General features: G+C 40.9%; 1 protein-coding gene across 1 annotated transcript; it reads left to right on the top strand.

Moving 5' to 3' along the window:
• Window positions 1-529: 529 nt before the first annotated feature.
• On the top strand, window positions 530-14,170 carry adam28 (ADAM metallopeptidase domain 28). Its single transcript, XM_031570438.1, has 22 exons — window positions 530-829; window positions 3,581-3,669; window positions 4,091-4,167; window positions 5,297-5,375; window positions 5,467-5,543; window positions 5,664-5,847; window positions 5,931-5,993; window positions 6,101-6,172; window positions 6,448-6,617; window positions 6,798-6,879; window positions 7,136-7,266; window positions 7,395-7,572; window positions 9,060-9,149; window positions 10,956-11,151; window positions 11,240-11,345; window positions 11,442-11,598; window positions 12,032-12,112; window positions 12,434-12,524; window positions 12,715-12,823; window positions 12,949-13,033; window positions 13,124-13,213; window positions 13,576-14,170. The coding sequence occupies exons 1-22, from the start codon at window positions 769-771 to the stop codon at window positions 13,603-13,605; spliced, it is 2,298 nt and encodes a 765-aa protein (XP_031426298.1). The 5' UTR covers window positions 530-768; the 3' UTR covers window positions 13,606-14,170.
• Window positions 14,171-14,199: the final 29 nt, after the last annotated feature.

Genomic DNA, 14,199 nt, shown 5'->3' with positions numbered 1-14,199 from the left:
GAAGTGACTTCATCGTCACCTCGACATTTCTATTTTTTGATGGACTAATAATACTCCTGATGGATGAACAGCAAGCGTTTTGTCCACTGTGAAGAACTCAAGTGCTGACTTTGGGATTTCTTCACACAAGTGTATCTCAAAAGAAGTGAAGGACACAATAAAGCAGTTTGGTGGTAAGATTATGATAATGTTATTACTGTCAGAGTAAACATAATATTGTGTTATAAATGTGAAGTAAAATGAATTTTCAGTTTGGTGGTATGCTGAAAGTATAATCATTACTAATTAGTCATCATTTAAGATAATCCTGTAACATAGCTTGTCAAAATGTGATTTTTTTTGTCTTGCTCAAAGTGACAACAGACATAGCATGTGAACATGCGTTTCTGTAGTCCAGGAAATGACGTCTGCCAGTCAATTTACTTGACAAAGTTGTGACTCGTGACAATGTGATGTAATACTCTACGTGACAGGAAAGGGTCTGCATTTACAGAAGTTCCCCATATCCAGCGGTCAGCTCAGTGGTCAGTGTTTCTCTTGCATTCTTTCCCTCTCCGTGTGGCCTGTACATGCAGGCCAGGGTGCACTAGGCTGTGCAACGGCAACCAGGAAGCGAGCGTGTCAGGCAGGACCTGCCCCTCTCTTGAAAGGTGTGGCCTATGAACTGCACACACAAACACACACCCACACACACACACATGCATGCAGGTAGACCATAAATGCCTGGGACTATCTCTCCAGTTTCAGTAGCTTGACTGCCGGCTGACAATGACAAGAAAACCTCTCCTGTTTTGGATCTTTGCACTGGCTGCTTCACTTGATCCCTCAGGTAAGTCATTGGATACGCTCGCCTCTACATCACAATGACTGCAAAACTCAACTCCAAACTGCCATGTTCTCACACAGCTGTACATTTAACACTTAAACTGACAGCAAGAGCATTTCTTACCACTTAACCCGACACTCTTGTCTGCTAGCGGGCCTGCAATGAAAGTAAGATAAATGTTTGTGATAAGCTGTTGCATGGGTTTTTCTGATACTTGTTTAGACATAAATAGGGATACCTTGAGATAAGTATCATTTTCTCAACTGTCAGTGTTCTATGGAAGACCATGAGACCATAGAACAAAATAAAAAAAATGAAATGTTGCTGTGTTTCACAAATGTTGCTGTGTTTCACAAAATACTAGTTAAAGATTATCCCCTATTTAACTTAACTAACATAACTTTCTGTCTTGATATATTACTTAGAGTGTACACATAGAGCAGATACCCTGAAAGTAGTATCCCCTTAATAATTATGTATGGCATAATCACAGTATTTTGGCATTTTGTAGTTTGAATTGAACATGTTGTTAATGTTTACATGTTCTTCATTTCTACTGTGATCATCTTCAGAGATTATATGAATGAAGGTGGACTTTGCACCAAAATAATGACACTCCTAATAGTTTACCTAGAGTTTCGCATGAAACAGAGGGTGTGAGTCACCTGACTATAGTCATGTTGCTGACTGCAAACATTCTGCTTTGTCATAATTGTCCACAATGACAGACATATGATCAACATTACAAAAATCTGGTCTAACATTCCTGTCCCGTTTTAGGAAATCACAGACTAAAAAATAGCGAGGGAATATTTTTAGTGAAAGTGTAATCTCTTGTTTTGTTGGCAAATGTACCCCACTGCTACGTATTAGTATTAATTAGGGCTTGTTGGAGGTCAGCAGGCTAAAAAAAAATGTAACCGTCAAAGTAGACTATGACACCTGAATAATTATAGTGATAATCTAGTTATTGTTATATTGTTGTCAATATATTATTCCATTGTTGTTCTGTTCATACATTATTCGTTGTTAGCTTATCCAGTACAACATATCTTTCCGTTGAGTATTTCAGTTGGAGTGTACACAGCTGAGCACTGCAACCTGTGACGTATTGTAGCTTCCATTGGAGGATTTCGTTTTTTTTTATTTAGCATACTGTTGATGTTGACCTGTTGCCGATGTCACAACAATTTCTACAGCAATCTTTAAGAAGATGAAGCAATAAAGGTGGATATTATCACCATAAGAATGCCTCATCCCATAGCTTACCTGGAGAGTCACATGAAATGTAACAGAGAGGGGATGTGAGTCAGGATGTGAGCCAGAATAAATCTTCTGACTGACTGCGGACATTCAGCTCTGTCACAATCGGACAGACATCCTTTTTCATTGATGCAAAAACGCAAAGTCTTAATTCCTCATCATATATGAGGCAACTGTGCTTTCCTCACAGACTGTGGCTGAAGAACCACACAGCAAAACACAACATTTCCACATGTTCAGTCGTTCTGAGTAAACATGAATTTAAATTAAACTAAAACAAGGATAACATATTTGCTCATTAAACTGTAAAGCAAATCTACTTCAAAGCATGCAAATCAGGTGCCTTGTAGGTGTTGGCTCTTTAAGACATCAGGTGCAGAGATATGGATCCGATGGCCCCCTACCTCGTCGTTCTGATGTTGTACTGAAATTGGTCTAGTCAAAGCATGTTGCAATAGGTAAATTAAAAGAGGTGGAGACCTGGACATTGTGTAAGGGGTTTAACCCAACTGCACAATGCACATACCTGTCCCACAGATAGATTTCAAGATTGAAATGATTTCCTCCGAAGGGCATATTATAGAGAACATGATTAGTGTGGCCTCCTGCTGCCAGCCATTGTTCATTGCATTCATTGTGGTTTGAAAACGTTCCAACATAGCATGGCGTAGCTGAAGAAAGTCACTCCAAATGATGAAATTATATATATATATATTTTTAAAGTGATTGGAACAGACTATCAAACATCACAAAAGTTCATGGAAGAGGGAGGCACAGCAGAGACATAAAGCATAGTCGTTTCAGCTCAGAATGAAGCAAAATGGACAATGTGGTGGTTAGAGTATGTTTGGTGAATCTGCTAGCTTTTCCTGTTGACACCTGCAAAACACTTCCAGTCCTTAGTTAGTATAGTGTTCTGTCAAATTGACAGAGAATCTGAATCAATTTATTCTACAAAGAGTTGTTTCATGGACATCATCATTTCTCTATTGATTTTAAATCAATAATCTGGCTACTCAAACTTTTTAGGCATCACAGATTTTCACATACTTTTTTTTTTGTACACACTTCATACATGTGCATTGCACGTTGGTAGCCTTTTAACACTGGAGATGCTAAACACATGGGGAAAGCATAGGTCTGCACATACATCAGCATGTGTAAAGCAGGGTTACACATAAGACATGGAAATGGCCTCTGTTAACCCTTAAATATTCTCCTGTGTCTTTAAGACGTGCTCCTTAAATCTGGGGGCCGAACTTTAATAGTCCATGGATTATTTACAGACCTACTTATCTGAAAAGTGTTGGAAGTTAATGAGACTTCCAGTGTATGGCCTTCAAAGTAAAAAAAAATCCAAGGAGCGGGAGGAACAAGGACACAAGGAAGCAACATTAATTTACAGCATTAATGGTTAATGTAAGTTTTATATGCAGATAGGTTGTGCAATGACCCCCCACTGACGCTAGCACAACTGCTCTCATTTCACAGTTTGCCACGGTCCTGAGCTTGATGGCGTGGAGGTGTATGACGTAGTCCGGCCAATCAGACTTCACAGCCTGAACAAGAGAGACGTGGAAGTGAGTCACCATCTACTGCAACCGTGTCTGGTATCAACCATGATATTAAACTAAAAGACTGTTGCACCTGCCAAAATAATCAAACACTTAACTCTTAGTCAGTGCATTGAGTCCTTCACATGGTTCAGTAGCCTACACTAGGATAGTGAGCACATGAGTGAGCACCCCTGCTCAAAGCGTCTGGCACGTCTTTGCCAATGATCAATAGCCTTCAGATTATCACAACATCTGAGATGATTGCATGGTGAAAGTACTCCAGCTCATTAATGTAGGTTTTCGAATCCAAAGGCTAATTGGATTGGATTGGATTGGATTGAATTTATTGTCATTGCACAGAGTACAAGTACAGAGACAACGAATTGTAAAGTGTGGTTTGTCATTAGAATAATTGCATAATGCGATGTGTATGGTGAATGTTCAGTCCTCTAGGCCTGAGGTCCTGAAGTATGGGATGACGATACGAGGAAGAGACATCGAGCTGAACCTGGAGCGGAATCAGTGAGTTTGGCAGCGCAATTATTCTATTTGTGATTCCTGGAACAGTCTGAATAATTCTGAAATGTCACTTCCTCTGGTTTAGTTTAGAAAACCCACATATTTTGACTGTGGGTCTGCCCACTTTCATACAACATCCCCAAAGCTAAATGTCAGTGTTGCAGCAGCAATTCCTATGACATTTACATTTAGTCATTTAGCAGACGCTTTTATCCAAAGCGACGTACAAAGAAGAGAACAATCAAGCTACGAGCAATAGATACTTAGTGTAACAATAAACACTAACAGATAAAAAAAGTGCAGGAATGTAACTACTGTAAGTGCGAGTTAAGTACTAGTTAGAGGAGATAGCATGAGAGGAAGGATAAGGAGATGTAGAAAAAGGAAGAGGAAGTGCAAGTTAGGAAAGCAGGTGTTTTCTGAAGAGGGGTCTTCAAGAGCTTCTTAAAGGTAGAGAGGGACGCCCCTGCTCTGGTAGTGCTAGGCAGCTCGTTCCACCAACGTGGAACTACGGATGAGAATAGTTTAGATTGCCGTACTTGCACAGACAGCAGTGCTAAACGACGCTCATTAGACGGGCGCAGCATCCTTGGGGGTAACATTTACCCTTACAAGAGCATTTAAGTAGGTGGGAGCAGAATTCATTCTTAATTCTATAAATTTTGAATTCAACGCATAACTTACAAAAACTAACTCAATGATATCTATCTATCCATCTATCTATCTATATAAAACTAGTATACTAGTTAAAAATAATAGAATACAAATAGAATTTAACTTTAAGGCAAGATATTGCTATTAATGTGCAAATTAAATGTAAAATGCGCATTTTGCATTGCCACTCAGAGGAGGAGTCTCATCTCCCGGTACAGACGGGAATCACTGTAGATGGCTATTGCAGTGACCTCCTGTAAAGGTCCTCATTGCAGCGGAGCTGAAGATGCCTCTGACTGGACACTCTGTTGTCTGAGTAGTAGGTTGTATACGTATGTTGTAGTGTTGTGCATCATGTTGAGCAGGTTGTGCAACATCCTTCTCTGGAAGTACTGGCTGATACTGTTATACAGTTTCTGTGAAACTTCCTCTTTATAGGAGGTTTGATTAATGCTGATAATTTCCCTCTGGTCTGCAGAGATATTCTGACAAAGGAATACAGTGAGACTTACTACACTGAAGATGGTACACCAGTCACCTACTCTCCTGAGGACCTGGTAAATACAAATGGCCACTGAATGACTGACTGGATGCATTGTTTCCAAAGAAAGTATTCATCCTTTATTTCCTCTGTCCCTTCCCTAACAGGACCACTGCTACTATCGAGGAAGTGTTGTCAATGACAGTGAATCCATGATTAGCGTTAGCACCTGTGATGGGCTCAGGTATGTCTGAGCAGTGTAAGCTATTACCCTAGCTCTGAGTATCCCACAGTAGCATATTTCATATTGGGGATTTGTCAAGAAACGGTTGTTGCCTAACTGCAATGGCTGTTTCCTCCATAGGGGATATGTCAGGACAGCAGAGCAGAGGTTCTTGATTGAGCCCATGTCGGAGGACAAAGATGGAGACCATGCAGTTCTGAAGTTTGAGGATGTTCCTGACAAACCAATGACGTGTGGAGTCACCAATACCAGCTGGGACCCTGAATATCCCTTGAGAACCAGTAGATCCCGATCACGAGCAGCTGTGAGGCACCTTCAATGCTGTAATCACTTATGAATAGCTATTCAGAGACCGTTTTTCACACACTGACTTTTTTTTTTTTGTAGGGGCCATCATTACTCCAGCAGCAAAAATACATTGAACTCTATCTTGTAGCAGACAACAGAGAGGTGAGAGGCGCAAACTGGGTGCACTTTCCCAATTTTACCTACAGGTTCAGCACCATAAGGCGCAACATACTCAGCGGTATGACTAACTACTTGTTTTCCTCTTACAGTATATTCGCATGAATAAAGACCCTGCAGCGGTGAGGAAGAGGATATTTGAGATCATCAATTTTGTTAATGCGGTGAGTGCCAGAATAGCTACAATAGCTAATGAGCATGCTTTCAACATAACAGTTAACATTTCAACATAACAGTTAACATGCCTTCAAAATTTCCCATGACATCCTTTTGAGACATTATACCTGTAGGGAAACTCGTTGATTCATCCATTTCATTCTCTTATTCATTTAGTCAGCAGTTCAGTTACTCATTTTATCTCTGACTTCATATCATCAGTCATTATCCATTATCCATCAGTCATTATCCTTTTTTATAGTTCTTTTTATCTCTTACACAGGTGTACAAACCTCTTAACACCTTCATTGCCCTGACTGGCTTGGAGATCTGGACAGACAGTGACAAGATATCAGTGACCTCGCCGGCAGGGGCCACCTTGGACAGTTTCACTAAGTGGAGGAACTCTGATCTGAGGAAGAGAAAGCGCCATGATAATGCCCACTTGATTACGTAAGCTTCATGACACCCTGTCTGATGATGATAATGCATGCCATGATAATGCCCACTTGATTACGTAAGCTTCACGACACCCTGGCTGATGCCTTAATGATTCTGAGGAGCTGAGCGTGAGATAGCTAAGCAAAGTTAAAGATTAACCATGTGTGTTTGTTATGGCATTCCTTTGTCCAGAGCTATTGACTTTGATGGATCGACAGTGGGACTGGCATTCATTGGAACGTTGTGCTCTGAACACTCTACTGGGGTTGTCCAGGTATACAATAGATACAAACTTTCAGTACAATTTCCTATATTCCTAGAATGTACAGGGGATAAACAGAGTAGAACTGAATCAAGGAGAAAGAGCCAAATATGGAGGCCTGTTTCCTTCAACATGTTGGTTTGGTCAGATAACAGCATCAGACAGATCCCCTAAAACTGAGAAGTAAAACTCAAAAAAAGAGAAGCTTTTCACAGTCTATTTACTCTCTTTTTCTCTTCTTCTTCTTCTTCTTCTTTATCTCTCAAAGGATCATAACCACAGGGCTATTGCAGTAGCAGCTACATTATCACACGAAATGGGCCACAACTTGGGTATGAGCCATGACACAAGTTCCTGTGCCTGTCCAGACGGCAGCTGCATAATGGCAGCAGCCCTAAGGTGAATATGGCATTATCCCTATAACCATAAACACCCTAAAACCACACTCAAATATTAGCGCCAAGCATCATTTGAAAGTTTTGTGGTTGTAGCTCGTGCATGGACAGTAACCTTTAGTGTCCTTGTAGCTACAATATCCCGAGGAAATTCAGCAGCTGCAGCAGCAATGGCTATGGGGATTTTCTGAACAACCGCAACCCAGAGTGTGTGCTGAACAAGCCAGACTACATGGAGCTGGTGGCTGAACCGGTGTGCCAGAATGGTTTTCTGGAGCGAGGAGAGCAGTGTGACTGTGGCACAACAGAGGTAAGAAAAGCTGTGCTTTAAAGATCACCCCAAGAGAGTGGAGAAAGAGGAAAATCTAATTTTGTTCCCTTATTTCATTATTTCCTGTTTGACATGTTATGACACTGATAGGAGGTTCGAACTGAAGTGTTCGGGGAAAATCCGTTCCCTCTTCTGTGAGAAATAACTTTGACAAGCTCAAACAAGACTGGTAGCTTTATCGCAAGTACCCAGCAGACAAAAAACACTGCTGAGGGCTAACTAAACAAGAAAAGAATAAATTCCAACAGCAGACACATTAAAAAACTGTATATGAAGCATACAGTTATTACTTTACTTTACTGAGTTAACTTACATTATTGAGTTAACAATTCCATTTGAAACTGCAATTGAGGAATCCTTTAAAAGGAAGTACACACCAGGGAATGAGGTTGGCAAGTATAAACAAGACCAGTGGAGATAGACATTACAGGCTTCTTCACTTCTGTGGAAAATTTTTTTTGAGGAAAGTCACTCAAAGAAGTTTTAAAGAATGCTAATTGTCAATGTTCATAATATTTGGGTGGTCTACTAGAATAGATTTACATGCTTCAAATATCAATAAGGCACTAAGGACTGTGTTATGAGGCTGGAATTCCGACAACCTTTGCAGACCGTTTACATGTACAAAAATATACAACACATATAAAGGAATGGGAACAACTGGAAAAGCATAACAGGTCTGCTTTAAATGAGTTGTCTGAGGGTGCTGAAAAAGCAAGCCAGTGGTTGTGGCTGAGGCACTCTCAGACTACATGTGAATTAACCTGTATTACATGAAAAGACTGTTGTTGCAAGATGTTCTGTAAGTCGGCCTGCTGGCATACTTTGACACACTTTGCAAGTTCTTCTGGCATGGGTATATCTGAAGAGGCCATACTTGGAGCCACCTTAATCTACCAGGGATTAGTGTGGCAGAAGATGGCATACTTAGAGCCACCAGCAAATGGGGCTAAATTTAGTGGAAGAACCTTATTGGAATGTCATTTGGTTGTTGTTATGGTTGTTGTGGGGAGATCTCTCAGTAATGCTTAAGGTATATCAGTTGTCTCTGGTATTGACATGTGTCCTAATCCATCGTGTTCCCCAAAAACCCCAGTGAAATGCTCACAAAGGCACTGTTGTTGTATTGGTAATAAGATTGTAGTGCACCCTGTTGTGTTAAAATACATAAGATAGGTTGTTGGGTATGAGTACTTGCAGGTGACAGTGAGAGGTTTGACCACTGTCTGAAAGCCCCAATCAGCAGCACAAGGAATTTAACATTCTTTCCTGTGTATGACTAAAACACTTTAGTTACTTTACATATATTACTTATACTTATACTTACTTTAAATACAGAGAACATGGCCAGCTGAGACAACTCCATATGAGATTGTGATTGTTTCCTAATAGCATGAGAAATGATCGTGTTCAGACCTGCTCTATGTCAACATACCAGCTGTTTTCTTCTCATTTGTTTTGCGTAGGAATGCAACAACCCATGTTGCAACGCCACCACGTGTAGACTAGTCGATGGGGCTCAGTGTGCTGCAGGGGAGTGCTGTGAGAACTGCAAGGTGAGAAAACACACTGGGGGTTTGATAACAAATGTAGTATTATGTTACATTTTTGTGTTTCCTTTCCTGGTACATGTATGAGCCAGTGTGACAAGTTTTTTTAGCTCATAAATCTCCTGCACAGTAAATTTGTCTACTTTACTCTGTATTCTCAGTGGGTATCAATGGCACTTACTCTTATCCAAAGGGCATTGGCCCTCATTCTCGAACATTTTCTGAAGTTTCTTCTGAAATGTTTCTTACGGGCTTCGGAAAAACAACGTAAGCAAAAGACATCCGCCAAATTCATGCACGCTTGAAAATGTGGTCCTACGCAGCAGAAGTTTTCTGGGCTGTGCTCCCCCGGAAGAGTTTTCTTAAATTGAAAGCGCGTTCTCGTGCTCCTGAATTTGCATACATACACGCCCTGCCAGCTCCTTATAAGGGCACGCAACCGTAGTGACGTGTGCAGTCGGAATCGACCGAATCTACACGAAAGCAACTCGTAAACGAGTCATGTCAAAGCGGAAAGCGATCACCCTCGAGTAAACGCAGATCTAACTTCAACTATATATGTCTATGACTTGAACGGTGCAGAGATGGACTGTTGCAGGATGTAGATGTGTCCATTCTATTCCACTATAGCTATATCAACGTAATTGAGTTTAGTGCTTATTTATTTATTCACTTACATTTGCAGTGTTCGTGTACATTACATTTAGTCATTTAGCAGACACTTTTGTCCAAAGCGACGTACAAGGGATAGAACAGTCAAGCTACGAGCAATAGAGACCTAGTGTAACAATAAATACTACTTTACATAAGAAATAGAAAAACGAAATAGGAAATAAAAACGAAGTGCAGGAATGTAACTGCTATAAGTGCAAGTTAAGCACTAGTCGAAGTGCCAGTTAGGAAGGGAGGTGCTCTCTGAAGAGTTGGGTCTTCAAAAGCTTCTTAAAGGTAGAGAGGGACGCGCCTGCTCTGGTAGTGCTAGGCAGTTCGTTCCACCAACGTGGAACTACTTGAAAATTCTGGATTGCCGTACTTGCACAGACGGCAGTGCCAAACGACGCTCACTAGACGAGCGCAGCATTCCGGTGTAGTGCTTTTATTTATTTTATGACATCACAGTGCCTCGTAGAATCATGACTATAGGCCTACATGTGAAACGTAATTGTTAATGATACTTTAATCCGAGGATCTGTAGAGTTGATGTGAACGCAATCACCAACGATTTCTCACAAATTCATTAACACGGAGAGTTTTCTTAAATGCGATTCCCCAAAAAACCACAAGATGGCCCACGGGGCCATCTTGTGGTTTTTTAAGGAATCGCATTTGAGAAAACTGTGGCCGAGTTACGACTGCTATTTCGAGTTCGGAAAGTCTTCTGAAGTTCAGAGCAAATCCCAGATGAGAAAACTTTCATGAATGCCAAATGTTGTCCTAAATCCAATTCCTCTTAAATTCCTCTTAAATTCTTCTTAACTGCGTTCGAGAATGAGGCCCATTGTGTTTTTGTGGTGGGTCTCAGTACACTAGGACTACACTAGCAGTGGACATTTATGTTTCAAGAGATCATCTATGGTAGAAGGAAATACAAGCAATGCCTATCTTTCAGTCCTAGTCAAAAAGCAACAGTGTCATGTTATCAGCATCTGACCCAATGGCCACTGCATGTTCTCAAGTTTGATTGCCCTCTAGTGGACATCTGTTAAAAAATATACAGAAATGATCAGAAATGATCACCTACCATTTACCTCAAACACTTATTTGATGTTTTATCAGTGCCTTTCATTTTCTTTTCAAACACCTTTTTCTCAGATCATGTCCCCCGCCAGAGAGTGCAGAACCAAGCGCGATGACTGTGATCTGGCAGAGTACTGCACCGGGAAATCTCCCGAGTGTCCAGAGGATGTCTTCGCAGTTAACAGCCTCCCATGTGAAAATGGGAAAAGCTACTGCTACAACGGCCGGTGTCCACAGAAGGAGGAACAGTGTGTCCGAATGTGGGGAGCAAGTGAGTGAAACATCCATCAGGTGCTGATTTGTCCTCTGCTATTTTTTTTCTGAAAGCATGTGGATTGACTGTGGATGGTCTTTTGTAGCTGCAAGAGTGGCTCGCCAATACTGCTATGACCAGAACACCCGGGGAATATACTATGGTTTCTGCAAGAGGCCGAGCTCAGATCAGTATCTGCCATGCCAGAGAGCGTAAGTCCTTCTAAAGATCATCTTTTCATTCCTAAATATCTAATGCCATGCTCTTGTTTGTCCATAACCTGCCTGAAAATTAAACCTTCATGACAGGGATGTGATGTGCGGGAAGCTTTACTGTCACGACGGTAATGCAAGTCCCAATTACGGTCGCCTGGTGGAGTTCTCTGACTGTAAAGCCACATTCTACGGGGACTATGAAAATGACCATGGACAGGTGGATACAGGCACTAAGTGTGGAGAGGGAAAGGTGAGGCAAAAAGGGTATATTTGCTTCTAAAGGCATGGCCTATGGCAAAGGTCCTCAGTATTCCTATGCAGTCCATGTTGATTTGGGGGAATACATTTTCCATGTGTCTATGTTTTGTTGTGATCAGACAAAAGCAGGCAAGATGCAAACAAATAGATACATGTATTTGGATTTGATGGAGGAGAATAAAGATAAATACTTATTTTATTATGTAGCCATTTTAAACCATTTTTTGTTTTGTAATTCTCAACTAATACTGAATACAGTACCTACTTTTTACAGTAAAGAAATATGTTAAGGGAGCTTTCCAGCTCATCTGTATTTTAGTCCTGTCTTAGTATCCTCTTCGGGACCTGTGTAGGGACTTCAAAAAGAGAGAAGTGTGTGTGTGCTGATATCCTGTCTCACCTCTGTTGTGTGTGTTTGTTCCCAGGTGTGTAGTCAGAATGAGTGTGTGGACCTTGAAACAGCCTACAGAGCAACCAACTGCTCAGCCAAGTGCCAAGGGCGTGGGGTAAGAACCAATTACCAAAATCCTAGTATTTACTCATACTGATAACATATGAAAACTTGTTTTCACAAGAGCCATGACTATACAGGAAGGCTGCCTGCTTCATTTGATTGTGCTAATAGTAATAACCAAATAACTGATTACTGGACAGACATTATACCATATCCGATATAGGCGTGCATCATATTCAGCTGCCACAACCCATGTCTTCCTTGGATTTCCACTGAACTTGTTTTATACTGCAGATTATTATTTCATTGCATTACTGCATTATTCGTCCCTCTCCAACATTACTGTTTGTTTACACACTGTGTTCTCCTCCAGGTGTGTAATCACAGATCTGAGTGTCAGTGTGAGCCTGGATGGCTTCAACCACACTGCGACACACAGGATCCAAGCATGCAGCTCCCCAGAGGTAAATGCTGGTTATGCCAATTCCACTGTAAACGGAAACGCAAAATGGGAACTTCACCTTTGCTAGTCCCGTGGTACTCACTGTAAAGTCCATACCAAAAATCTGTTCCAGGATGGTATTCTATATGTAGTGTTGTAGGAAGTTTTCAAAGCTAATAACTCAAGAGCTTGTTGTCTCTTACTTTTTCCAGGGAGTGTGATAGCCATCGCAGTAACTCTCTCCCTTTTGGGTCTGATCGTTGTGATTGGTGCCAGCGTTTTTCTGCTGAAGCGTCGACAGAGCACTTCACGCATGGCTGGGTGAGAGGAATCAGACCACAAGTCTCATACACACACACACACACACACAAACACACACGCTTACAGTCACAAAAAGCTATGTTTGCCGTTATTAACTTTGCTATCTCCAATCACCACTCCACTAGGCTCCCAACCCAGAAAAGTCAGCCTGTGAGTAATCCTGTCTTTGGCCGTCAGCAACTGAAGACACCCAGGCAAAACCCAGAAACAGTAAGGATCCCCCATCCCTGTAGCGATAGTAACCGTTTAACCGTTATGTAGGAGTTCAAACTGAGAGTCTTGACTGTGTTTGTTTGTCAGACACAACGGCCTAGAGCTCCACCACCACCACCTCCCTCTGCCAGTGGGCGAAGCAGACCTCTGCAGACCAGCTTCATGGCTGCACGTCAGGTAACTAAAAAACTTTTGTCTAAAAAAACAAAACAGAACCGCTTACCACGGATTACAATATTTGCCCTATGTCTTTACTTCGAATTACAGAGAATTCCTTAGATATCTTAGACCTCCAACTTGTCAACTCTGTACCCTGACAGATTATAGGGAACTCTGATAGAAAGGTAGAGAACTGAGTCAAGGCTGTAGCCTTGGAATAAAGGCATGTGAAAAATGAATGTATTTTACAAAAGGTACAATGTACATCGATCAGAACTTGATTGGCCTATATAATGTAAACATGGGTCATATTAATGCTGTTACAGAGCATTATTTGTCACAACCTCCATAATGGCAACACAATTTTCCTTCTCTGACAGGCTCTGCGGCCCCCGCCTCCTCGAGTATGAGTTCGATCTACGGTGCAAATAGATAAATGCAGGTGAAGAGGAGTTAATTGACACCTACAAAAAACTGAATTTACAACTTGTGTCTAAACTGATAGGTTTGGTGAATGCCAATCTGTGCACTATACACAAGTAGGGGTGGCTTGTGAAGAGCCAGCAAGTGCAATGTTCAATGTCCACTCGATAATAGTGAGGCATAGTTTTTCTACAGCCATATGTATATAAACTGTTTTCATTGTCATGTTTGAGTGTGCATGTCTGTATGTGTGTGTGAATGGGTTGAAATGCCAAATTGAGCCTCAGTATAGCAATTATTTTCCTTTCAATGGTTACTTGAATTTGCAGCCTGATAAGATTTTAAAGGAATATTTCATACACTTTTTAATTGTACAGAGATAAACTGAGATTTCACATTTCCTCAGTAAAGTTATCTATAAATGTCATTTTTAAATACTACACTTTCAAAACATACTGTAGACTTACCAGCTGTTACCATTTCATTGCTATGTAATGTTGTATATACATGAATTGTAAAATATAAAAAATATTAATAAAACACATTCAAATACTTCCTCTATTTTCCTTTATAGCCAATCT

The sequence above is a fragment of the Clupea harengus genome, chromosome 7 (assembly GCF_900700415.2).
Source record: "Clupea harengus chromosome 7, Ch_v2.0.2, whole genome shotgun sequence".
NCBI classification, from domain to species: Eukaryota; Metazoa; Chordata; class Actinopteri; order Clupeiformes; family Clupeidae; genus Clupea; species Clupea harengus.
This window is presented reverse-complemented; position numbering and strand designations above follow the sequence as displayed.

What these genes read in the sequence shown, in the direction of transcription:
- adam28 (XM_031570438.1), top strand. Translation starts at nt 769, where the DNA reads ATGACAAGAAAACCTCTCCTGTTTTGGATCTTTGCACTGGCTGCTTCA. An exon ending in ACTCTACTGGGGTTGTCCAG is followed by an intron (nt 6,880 to 7,135) that starts GTATACAATAGA and finishes TATCTCTCAAAG; the next exon opens with GATCATAACCACAGGGCTAT. An exon ending in CCAGGCAAAACCCAGAAACA is followed by an intron (nt 13,034 to 13,123) that starts GTAAGGATCCCC and finishes TTTGTTTGTCAG; the next exon opens with ACACAACGGCCTAGAGCTCC.